This window comes from Primulina tabacum, chromosome 8, assembly GCF_025594145.1.
Source record: "Primulina tabacum isolate GXHZ01 chromosome 8, ASM2559414v2, whole genome shotgun sequence".
In the NCBI taxonomy this organism is placed as follows: domain Eukaryota; kingdom Viridiplantae; phylum Streptophyta; class Magnoliopsida; order Lamiales; family Gesneriaceae; genus Primulina; species Primulina tabacum.
Window position 1 is genome coordinate 2,095,152 of NC_134557.1, and position 12,794 is coordinate 2,107,945.

At 31.3% G+C, this 12,794-nt stretch overlaps 1 protein-coding gene across 12 annotated transcripts; it reads left to right on the forward strand.

Moving 5' to 3' along the window:
• Positions 1–6,962: 6,962 nt before the first annotated feature.
• LOC142552830 (putative WD repeat-containing protein C2A9.03) lies at positions 6,963–12,794 on the forward strand. Of its 12 annotated transcripts, none has more exons than XM_075662680.1 (11): positions 6,963–7,165; positions 7,502–7,671; positions 7,907–8,074; positions 8,199–8,285; positions 10,006–10,061; positions 11,190–11,325; positions 11,413–11,517; positions 11,615–11,706; positions 11,794–11,899; positions 11,976–12,062; positions 12,148–12,794. In XM_075662680.1, the coding sequence occupies exons 2-11, from the start codon at positions 7,516–7,518 to the stop codon at positions 12,559–12,561; spliced, it is 1,407 nt and encodes a 468-aa protein (XP_075518795.1). In that variant the 5' UTR covers positions 6,963–7,165; positions 7,502–7,515; the 3' UTR covers positions 12,562–12,794. The 12 variants fall into 12 exon arrangements, with proteins under 12 accessions (XP_075518795.1, XP_075518796.1, XP_075518797.1 ...); XM_075662681.1 differs by having other exon boundaries at positions 10,009–10,061; XM_075662682.1 differs by lacking the exon at positions 10,006–10,061 and having other exon boundaries at positions 11,191–11,325.

Below are 12,794 nucleotides of genomic sequence, written 5' to 3' on the forward strand. Positions count from 1 at the left end.
TCCACGAGTTCCTTTATTTTTTTTACATTTCCTTTAACACTAAACAGTTTTTTTAGTGAAAAAAAAAAAAGAAGAATATACAAACTATGAGAAAACGATTGAGCTGTTTAGTTCTTGTCCCTACCGAATCCTTACTGTAAGTGATTACACACTTGATAATCTTGTCTTATGATGTAGAGTTTTAAAAAATACCAAAAAAATCTATACACTTGGTCTAATTTTTTTATTAATTGATGATGTTCGGCAAAACGGGTAGAGTTAGTGTTGTCTCCTCGAGCTGGGAGCTTTCGTGTCTTCGCGGATGTTTCTCGAGTTGGAGTGACCGAGCTTCTAGCTAGAGAAGTAGCTTGACAACAACTAAGTTCTAAGGGTCGAGCCTCAGTAGTTGGATACTTGGCAGCAATTTCTACACAAACCCAAACATCAAATTTGTGAATGGTGCGCATCGAAAGAATTTTTTGGTGTGACCACTCCGAACTCAATTCATTATTGTGCAAAATTTGTTAGATATAAGTGCACACATGATGCAATACTGTTCTATCATCCTCCCATCCACCAGACCTCTTAGCTCGTGCCCGAGCTCGACAACTCCCCAAATTCAACTTACACCCACCTCGGGATACTTTCACTTCAACTACCTCTTGCCTTGGTTTTTCCTTCAGACCCCAGGGTGTCGTGAATCATGTTAGTGTGAGTATGATAACCCATGTTGTGAACCCAACCTCCACTACCGTAGTATTTAGCCCAAAACTACCAACTCTTCGAGCCTGGGCGCTGCATCCTCTAATCTATATTTTTGCCCTGACCCATAAGTTGTCCGACCTCGGATAAGGATTACCCCGATCACTTTCTTTGCCGGTACCAAGAATTCGTTCTAGTTTTTAGTTGGGTCGGCAACTATCCAGAGCATAATTCATGTTATTAAATACTCAATTTAGGTAGTTATTTTAAATTTTAGTTTTAATTTATTTAATAAACAAAATATTTAAATCGTTCTTTGATGGATTCGAAATCAATCTAACCACGGCAGTGTAAAGGATAAAAAGTAACTAGCGGAAGAATACCCGTGATCGCATGTTTGCAAATTCCGAATGGAAACATACAAAAGTGAATAGCAAAAAAAAAATTAAAATGGAATAAAGTCGTGAAATCATTAATTCCTGATGTCTCCATCTACTTTTGTAAGTGGGGCATTTATCGCATATCCGAATATATTATTTAAAGGCAAAAAAAAGAATATATAAGTCGAATAAAGGTGGACTTGACTGTCTCTTCCAAAATCGAGCATAAGTTCTTGCCATTATTTTAATTAATTTTTATATTTTATACAGGTGAAAAAAAAGGTACAAGTTAATTTATTTTTCCTCCCAAAGATGTTGGTAAATAAAATACGAGAAAAAAAAAAAGTAAAAGCTCACTTTTGGTGGTGCTTTAGCCTTTTTAATCAACACCTCGTCGCGTGGATTTTACCCAAAGAAAAAGCGAAATACTAACCAACCTGAAAAAGTGCGATTTCTGCACCGAATACAACATCCATCTCCAATCCATTTAATTCAAATCTTACACCAAAAAGAATATTCTCGAAATATTCTCTTTATTTTACATTATTAATTATTATTTTTTATTTAATATATTTTTAATTATGAATAATGTTGATATTACATATATTAATTTATTGTATTTGTATTTATATTTAAATTATGTATTTCAATTTACATATGTATTTCAATTATGTGTTTTAATTTAGTTATGAATTGTATTGTTATATTAATTTTTTATATTTGTATTTAATTATATTATTTATGAATCATTAAATCAAATTATTCTTTAATTATTAATAATTAACATAAATAAATAAATTTTAAAAAAATCAATAATTATTATTCTTTAATTTTTATTATTAAATATCTATTTATTAAAATAATAAAATATATATTATACTATTATTTAAATAATCTTTATATTTTTTAATATAAATATTTATAATTTCAATAATATTATGACAATGATTCTAAAATCAAATGGTTTGAATTGAAGCTATTTTTTTGTTTTAAAACAATTATATATATTGTATTATTATATTATATAAAGTGTTGTGCGTGTTTGTTCGTAAATTCTAGGAGTATTTCCTTTTTGACTTCGTCCGACTAAAAAAATTTCTCATATTTTATTTAGATTTTAATAAATAATTAAAATACAATTTTATTCATATAAATACAAAATAAAAATAGTGAACTTGGTAGAAGGTGGAAGATTCATGTATGTGTATCATTTTATATATACCTTTTTTTTCTGTAGTGGGACCAAAAAATAAATTGCGTGCCCAGTTGGTCAATATTTTCATAATTTTAATTTATTTATACCTTCCGTTTGTGAACGCACGACATTGGATTCAAAACACATGAATCCAGAACAATTAAATATATTTAAGTGTGATCGCATCGTGTCATCTTTTTGATAATTACGTGATTTAGTAAAACTATTTAATCTAAATAAATAAATGTCATTTATTTCTCCACACCCCACCAAATAGACCTGGTTACATGTCGGCAAAATCACGATCTATAATCAATTACATGCAACAATGTGTAAAACTAATTAAGAAATATTATAATAAATACCAGATAATTGGTCAGTAGCATCATAAAAAACTTTTTAAATTTCATAAATATCAGTGCATATGTTCTGTTGATAATAATTGAGTTCCTAATTGGTTGAATATGCGATGATAAATTTTTTAGTCCATCTTGAACAAACAAATTTAAAATAATATATGCGAACCTCATATAAAAAAAATATTATCACCTAAGATTGATTTACATATTTCAATAAGCTCACTAATATTAAAATTATTTGCGCTAACATTAACAAAAAAAAAATTGAAAAAACTTGAGAAGTTAGACCATATTATTCTAAAATAATAAATATAAGTTGATAAATATTTTGTGACGTGTTTGTTGAGCCTCTTGTTTATGTTCTTGATGTTCTTCATGGGAAATAATTAAGATCATAGTTTTCAATATTAAATGAAGAAGAATCGCGATACTTGAACTCGGGTGGGACGATGATGCCTTTTCCCTTTCCTTTGCCACCCTATGACTCATTCCGACTTTGCTATTTGTATAAATATGAAATTGGAATAATGATGAAAATAAAGCAACAATTGATAATAAACTAATATTCGAGACTTGCTATTTTGATAATCAAGAAACAAATGAGAATTAGAGATTGTGAGAAAATTATGTGGAAAATACTGAAGGGATGTGGGAAATTTTCGAGGGAAAAAAAATTTTGTGCAATAATCGATCGTCGATTCGCTTCGAGATCCTAATTTGAGCCAGCCAAGGGCCGGGTCTACCACCAAACCATATCTCAGTAATCTAAAAAAAACTATACTTATTTACCAATAAAAAATATATAAATTTTAATAATGACAACATGATATTATATTGATTACTGGGCCATCTCAAAAAAAAATTAGAAACAAGATATTTATTATGGTTGTCACAATAATAATATTTTTTTGTGTATTTTGGCATCGCAAGCCCACTTGGCTTTGAACCAACCAACTGCCCTAACCACGGTTTAGCTTAACGCCCTCATTGACGCCGTCAAGAGTTACTGCAGCATTGCTTTGTCGGTTATCAAAGCCAGGCGGTCGAATACTTGCACAGAAAGCGCACATGACCTGCAATTTTATATTTTGACACGTGGCCCAGTTATTATAGTAACTGGAATAAAATATTTTATTTTTATTTTTCTGAAAAATAATGATCTTACCATTATATTAAATGATATTTTTAAATGACTTCTTTATTCAAATCAACTCAGGTGAGATAAAAATCGAGATTAGCTTACTAAAAAATTTCTTGATATAGATTTAAATTAATTCTTTGCCTTTGCTTACTATAAAATTTATTGATATAGATTTAAATTAATTCTTTGCCTTTATCACATAATATATATATGTGTATATATATATATATATATATGTATGTATGTATGTATGTATGTATATATAAATGATTCATATTGAAATAGTCAACAATCTAGAGTATACTTTATGAATTAAATTTGTTATCAACAACTATTTTTAAGTAATATCCAACATAGGACAAATAGTGTTTGCCAACTAATTCAGTAGAAATATAATTATTTATTTCCCGAGAGAGATGTTAGGACCATTTGTTTACATTTTTATGTATTGATGACGATGATTAATCCACAAAACAAAATTTTCAAACTTACTATACAAGTTAGGGCAGTTTGAGCAGTTCAATATTTTTTAGAAAAATATATGACTCAAAATCACTGTGTGTGCATAAAATAATGTTTCGTTAATAGTTATAGCTTTTGTTTACATGTAAGTATTTGATAATAAAAATAAGTATCAGAGCGAGGTCATGAGCTCAAGTCTTCTAAAAAGCACATTTCTATACTTTTTGGAGAAGAATTCTGGGTTAAACGTACATGAATGAGAGTGGGTAATACTATCTTTGCTGAGAAAAAAATGACAGTAAAGAAAGAGTAAGACTAATCTTTAAGGGATAGGATACTTGACAACACAAGTAGACAAACACTCACCCTCCAAACTCATGGTCAAACATCCCGACCTATTATCACCCAAATATGTACACTATGTGCTGTCACAAGTATAAGGAAATAAAGTTGCATTTTGGCTGACCTAATAGGAAGCGTTTGATCCCAACATGAGTAATTTTATATTCATTCTACTTTTTGGAACTAATATGTAAATAAGTATAAGAAAATAAAGTTGCGTTTTGGCTGACCAAATAAGAAACGTTTGATCATAACATGAGTAATTTGATATTCATTCTACTTTTTGAAACTAATATGTAAATAAGTAATATATGAATTTAAGATTTCATATATATTGTTTCATTATTAATAATAAAACAATAACAGAAATACATGTATTTCAAATCCATCTATTTAAATACAACCTAAATATCTGAGGATGAATTTTAAAAGTTATACAATTGTACGAAGAATATGAAAATTCACACACATATACATATATAGACAAAAACATAGGTATCGATGGCAAAGACTTTTTTTTTTTTTTTTGGGAAATTGCTGGAGGAGACATTTGAGTCAACAGTAATGTTAAGAGAAGAAGCAATGTTTGATGTCGTTAACTCATTTTCTCGGATGGAAGGAATTGTTCAACAATGGTGGATTTAGCGACACAATATATAAATCATTTGTAATTTAATATTAAATTTTTTATATATATTCCCCATAAATCATTAACTTCCACAATATGTACGCACACGAATAAACCAAACCAATTAGGGTTTAGCAACATAATATTCAGAGACGTACATAATCGGGCACTTCGCCGACTTCAGACAACAAAGATTTTTACATTTCACAATTAATTAATTATAATAATCCAACACTTTGTCTTACATACTAAACTAAATATTTTATATTAACTATTACACAAATTAACCACTTCTTAGTATAATCCAAGAGAATATAGGATTTCTACAATATAGAGATATGATTAAACTTATTAAATTATAATTTGTTTCTTTAAATACATTTTATTTTATTTACGACTACAATAATATCTTTGTTTTTGAAATATATGTTTATATACGTAAAATATTGATAGTTCGTAAATAAAAAAAGTAACATATTAATTACAATTTAAGATAATCTAAATTGAAAAAATAATTATAATATAAAAATATTTTAAGCAATATTTAATTATGGATACCAATATTTATATTTCTTATTCAAAAAAATTAAATCAAACATTTAAAAAAAAACCATCTTCTTCCATCAAAATCTCAAATTCTTGTTCAATTTTTAAAATATACTATTAAATTGCATAGAAGTTGAGATATGAAAATACTTTTAAATTGATGTATAGAGAGGTTTTTTCAAAATGTTAATTTAAGATGTTTTAATAACAAATAAAAATATCGATATGCATAACCAAATAATTCTTATAATATTTATTATAAGTTTAATTACAACAATTTAGTTTAGTTAAAAAAAGTTTGATATTGTTCAATTATGCGGAAAAGTTATTTTTTACCTACAAAAATTCATTTGAGACGGTATCACAAGTCAATTTTATGAGGCATATATTATATTTGGATCATTCATGAAAAGTATTACGATAGAAAACAATTTTGGTGAATTTTTTTTGTCCATAATGGAGGTACAAAAATGGATATACATATTTTGAGGTATTTGGCGATTTCTATCGTATACTCAACTTTAATAAAATAGAATAGACATTGAAATCTATCCACACAAGGTAGGTAGGAGATGAACTCATAAGGTGTAGTAGATTAACAACAATGCCTTTATTTGATATGAACTATATTTTGTTGTCGTTAGCTTTGTTTTTATTCCAAAAACATTTTCAACTCAATCTCTATATAAAACAAAACATAATTTGTGTTTAACTTCACTCATATATTTATTTATATTCATGATATAGATCTACGTGGTACATATCTAAAATAAAAAATAATATTTTTGATATAAATAATAATAATAAAATATATAGGTATTTACATACCGGTTTATGTGTATATGCATCACATTTTATTGTGATGTATAGTGTGATGTTCATGGAAAACTTTTTTTATATAAAGAATAATATTATAATTTTTTATATTTTTTATTATTTCATTTTATTTGATCATGTAAAAAATATAAAAAAATTATTCAGAATGTGTAGTTTTCGAAAAATATCGCGATATTTTTCTTACACAAATATATATATATATATATATTATAAGGCGAATTAAATACATAAATATTTATATATAATAAGCATAAAATAAATGATATACTTAGATTTTTATTATAAAAAGGAATCCGGATCAAACGGGAGTCTTAACGGCGGTTAAGTCCCGTTACGCAAAAACTGGGTCCCACAAGGAGCTTCACCATCTATAAGTACCGGACAAAGGGCTTAGCGGTTCTTGCTCTTCTACAATCACAGTAAAAAATTCCTCTTTTCGCTTTCTTGTCTTTGTAATTTCCTCCAATTCTCCAGAAATTTCCTTTTTCTTTTCATAATTCTCGACCGAAAAATTCTGAGAATCGAAAATTCAAGCAGTTAATCATTGAAATCATTGGAAATTTATTTTCTTTGATTGGTGGCCTTTTTCTTGAGGTAATCTATTGAATTTCCGAGAATTTGTTTGTTTTATGCTTGATTTTTTCGTACGATTTTTTTTGTTTTGTATGTTGGATGTTTAGCGCATGGAATGTTTGCTCGATGTATTTCGTATAATTTATTTTATTTATTTTTATTTAGTGGCGAATCGCAATCATTGTTCTTCGTTGATGTGCCTTTCTTTGTTATTCGGGTTTTTCGTTCCCAATTATGTTGTAAATTTGTGTAATTGATACGTTTTTATGGAATTGTTTTTTCTTGTTATTACACTACTTTTTGGAACTGGAATTGCTTTGTAGCTTTTCTCAAGGCTATTTGTAATATATGGTGCAGAGATCTCTATATCGATGGAGCAGTTTCAGAACAATGAGCTGATGTATGTCGATGAAGACCACTTTGATGTAAATAGCTTTGAAGAAGACGGTGGCTTTTCTCCTCGAAGCGGGAGCACTTTCTTTGATGATGATTCCGTCGACTCTGACTTTGACGACGACTTCGAACTGGTACTGCATTATTCAAGAATTTTATTCCGTGCTAAAATTTCATGCCTTTTCTTTTATTTTCTCTTATTTTTTTAATTATATCATTTTTTGATGGAGGATATATTTATGGTTTCTTTGAAAGAACTTGAACCTGGTACAGTAATTGTATATTGGAAGTGTTAGAGAATTTACCTTTTCTTTTAATTATGTTTTACATGAAAATATTCGACGATAGTGAATTCTTTTTGTTCAACAGAGTAAGCCGAAGACTGATACATCAGCCTTAGAAGCCAAGAATGGTAAAGATATACAGGGTATTCCATGGGAGAGGCTGAATTTTACTAGAGAGAAATATCGTGAATCCAGATTGAAGCAATATAAGAACTACGAGAATCTTTCGCTCCCCCACGAAGACCTTGAGAAGGTATTGTATTTTTGTGTTGGAATATCTGCATTAGATGGTTTTCACACTTCTTATTTGTATAGAGTCTCACTTTCATCTCTTGTATTCTGATGGACTTTTTAATATGAAAAAATATATATTATAGGAGTGTAAAGAAGTGGAGAAAGACCACAACTTCTACAAGTTTCAATTCAACACGAGGCTTGTGAAATCAACAATAGTACATTTTCAGGTACATTTATATCCAGCCTTCTCGTCTTCTATTATGTTAATCTTTTGAAAGAAAGTCGTTTTTAATATTTAAAATCACGTAAATACGTGCTTCAATTAACGCTCATACGCTCCTCAAATTGATATTTTGAAAAATCAATGTACGTTGATCTGTTTGTGATCGTCAAATAAATCTGTCGTTCTAAGTCTAATGAAATACCTCACCCGCATCACAATCTTTGCATTGCATCCTTTAACATTTCAAGCTCCGGCATGCATTACTGGCCTTGAGCCCTTGACTAAAATAGAGTCACTACTGGGGTTTGTTTCTCGGTTTGACTTTTCTGTCTGTTATTTCCGTTTCTTTATCCGTGTGATTCAAGGACTTTAGTTTTTCAGAGCATAGACTGATGTTTGATTGCTTAATTTCTTCCCTCCATCTCTAGCTGAGCACGTAAAGATTTTTTAAAGGTATGGACTTTATGAATGCTGTTTTTTTTTCGAAGTCCATGGGATTTTCACTCACTTGATGTTTGTTAGCATTGTCCCATGAAAATTCCATGACAGACTTATGTGTGCCACTATCTTTGCTTCTAACCACAGATTTCCAAAGTAAAAACGATTATCTATCTTTTTTTACTTACGTTACTGATGAAGTTAGGGACTTTTGCCAGTCGTGTAGGGGCTTTTGCCAGTCGAGGTGTTGTTCTAAAAAATGCACAAGAATTTTTCAGATAATTCTCTTTATCAGCTTTTGAGGGAGCGACAAGAATTGTGACGGCATTAACCTCTCCCCTCCCGATATAATAGCTCAATGGGATAATTTTAATTTGATTGGCGATTTTGTTTCTGCCCAGTTCTAGTAGCATTGAGCTGGGCTTGTATTCACAGAATCCTTTTTGTGCAGATGATTAACACTTGCCAAGAGTCGCTTGAATAATACCTATTTTAGAAGATTCTTGGAAGGTACAATATTGAATGTTTGTTGCCACGCTGTCTAACCAAAAGATTTATGAACCAAGTTTTGGTAATCGACGCATGTGGTGAATAACTTGGCTTTACCAATATATACAAATTGGTAGCTATACAGAATACAGGCTTGCCTTTATAAAATGCCCGTTTCAATTCAATAGCGTGCTACAGCACAAGACCATATCTTTAGAACATTCTTGACTGTAAGATATGACTGTTGCATGCTCTGACTAATTTGTGAGACAACTCGAGTGCTATTCTATAGTTATAGTTTTTAATCATGAGTTAAACCTGACACTGAGTGAAGGAGTCGAAGGTGAATAACCTAGTGAGTGCCGTGTATGAAATATGAATTATTGTGTTTTTTGGCTCTCAGATATGGGAGCTAATGCACTTTCGGTCTCTGTCTATATTTACCGGAGTTCCTTTGTTCTTGTTGACTTTGTTTTATCTTCATCTTACTTTACTGCACTATGCAGCCTTGGGATATGACATTTTATTTTGCATTTGTCTTAGATTAACGTTGTTTTTCATCGAATTCATTTTCACTTGAGTTAATATCCTATTTCAACTCATATTTTTTGTTAATATGTTGGAGTATTTGATATATTAGTTCGTCTTACTTTGAAGCACCAGCATTTACAAATATCAGTTTCCATGTGATATGCAAGACTATAGTATATAGTATATGACAATTTTTTCTTGAAATGCATTTGTTATATTCTTATTCCTTCGTAGTTTATCGAACTGCTATTTTATATTTATTTCAGCAGATTGCAGTTTTGTCTGAGCACCAGCAAGACATGGATTCGTTTTCGTATGGTATGATAGGACATTGATCATTAAGAGACATTGTACATGCGTGTGTTGATTTTTAGGATTATGTTTCTTTTGTTCTTTACGCAAGTCTGGTTTGGTATGCATGCAATGCACTCAAAACACATGTTTTTTTTTATTGGTTCTTAGTTGGCATACCCTTGTTTTTCTCCTCTGTTGGGTGAATCTGTTACGAGGATTAGACAATTTGTTTAATTTATAATTGAGTACCCATGTGTGTGGTTATAATTTGTGAAAGTGTTTTGAACTTTCATCTTGTAGGTTTTCAATACCCAACATTTCGTGATTTTTCTCTTATTGCTCCTTGACTAGAGCAATGTCGAGAGGCGTTTGCGATCATTGTGTAGAACAAAACTAACAGCCTTTTCATTAACAATTTGCTTAGGCGCATAGATGTCTTTCTTTTTTGTTCTCTGTCAGCGATTATTATTGTGCATATTTATTATTTTGTCTCTGCGATGTTTGGTTTTGTGCCTTCTCTTGTCGTGCCAAATTGTTCTGCTGATAATGGGTCGTATTTAACCTGTGTTTCATCATAAACGACTCATAATTGGTTATTTAATTTTTTAAAATGTCTGTTGACTCTGTTCTCACTCAAAGTCAACCAACCGCATTTGACCTGGTTCATTTCTGTTGTTTTCTTGCGCCACTTTCAAATGAAAGCAGCAGTGATCATAGTTTTATAGGTTGAAGTGATCTGACGATAAAACAGATTAAGTTTGAGTTTTTGTACCTATTATTGACCCATAGATATTCTTTTAGTTTTGAATTGTGTGTTACCACCTTTTCTAATCTTCTTCTAACATTGGACCATAAGGGAGTCATGAAAAGATTACTGTTCTGGAAAACGGTCTGTCTTTTTATCTATATATATGTTTGTCGAGTCCTTTCGTTGGGTTTATCCATCATAATTATCTCGTTAAATTATATTTTCAGTGTTTCATTGTTTAGACTCTTCAGATCTGGAGCGTTTCGTTTATTCGTTTCATTTCTGATCACGTTTTTAATCTCTGTTTCCTTGTCGTACCATCTTGACTGGATTTTACTTGATTCTCTGTATGATTCGTGATTTTATAAACTTTAAGAGCACCTTTTAACTGGATCTTCATACATTTCAGTTGAGGAATCTTTTGTGGGCAACCTCCAAACATGATGTGTATCTTATGCAAAACTATTCTGTAATGCACTGGTCTCCTCTGCTTAGGAGAGGTAAAGAGGTTCTTAATGCTGCTAAACCTATCGTGCCAGCCTTGGTGAGTCCCCTCATTCCAGCTATTTTGTCGTGTGTATCATGAATTTAATGAGATTTCGGAGTATTGAATGTATTAGTCTTCATGCAGAAACATCCTAATAGTCAAACCGTGAAAAGGGTTCAGATAAGCACCATGACTGTTAAGGACAATCTGATGGTGGCTGGTGGTTTTCAAGGAGAGCTTATCTGCAAGGTAGGATTGCTGGCTACCTTATTTTGACAAGTTAAACATTGTTTGCCATTGTAATCAAAGAGTTACATAAGCTTATACTTGTTACATTTTTTGGCAGTATATAGATCAACCTGGAGTTGCATTTGCCACAAAAATATCAACCGACGAGAATGCCATTACCAATGCAGTGGACATTTTTCGCAATCCTAGGTAATCAATGCATTTGATAGCAAATATTACCTTTTCTGTGATTTGAGGCCAGCATCTTTGACGGTATTTGGTGAACTTTTTCGACAGTGGTTCAACAAGAGTGATGGCGGCAAACAATGATGCTCAAGTCAGGGTCTTCGATGCGTCAAATTTTGTGTGCCTAAATCAGTTTACCTTCCCGTGGTCTGTAAATGTAAGTGATAAGATACTGAGAAACATCTAATTTTGCCTTGAAGCAACTAGTAGTAACTTCTATCCATTGACTGCAGAATACGTCTGTCAGTCCCGATGGCAGATTTCTTGCCGTGCTTGGAGACAGTGCAGAATGTCTGATTGCCGATGCACAATCGGGCAAGGTCAGTCTTACTGTGACTCGCCTTTGACATTAGTTTGAGGTTTATGATTCAGTTTAGTTTTGACAATACTCGACTCATGATGCAGGTTGTTAGCAATCTAAAGGGTCACATTGATTATTCGTTCGCATCTGCTTGGCATCCAAACGGCCAGGTCCTGGCTACTGGAAACCAGGACACTACATGCCGATTATGGGACATAAGGAACTTATCAGAGTCATTTGCCATACTTAAAGGAAGAATGGGTGCAATCAGGACCATCCGTTTCACGTCAGATGGCCGGTTCATGGCGATGGCTGAACCAGCAGACTTTGTTCACATCTTTGACACTAGTTCCGACTACTCTAGGGGTCAAGAGATCGATCTGTTTGGAGAAATTGCCGGAATTTCCTTCAGTCCTGATACTGAAGCTTTGTTTGTGGGAGTTTCCGATAGAACGTATGGCAGCTTATTGGAGTTAAATCGAAAACGTTACGACCCTTACTCAAACTGCATATTTTAGTTTAGCAGAGTCTTGAAATAGTAGGTGCACAATATTTTTGTATATTATGTCCCATCTTATTTTCATTTTTTTGAACTTTTGTTTTGTTTTGTTTTTTTTACATGTATTTTGGGAGTCGGTGACAAAAGTGTGTAATTTTCAAAGCTATTTTTACTGAGTTAGTTTTTATACTCAGAAAGAGCAAATATTGTAGTCGTAATCAATGGTTGTAATGTAACTCAATATTTTTAGTA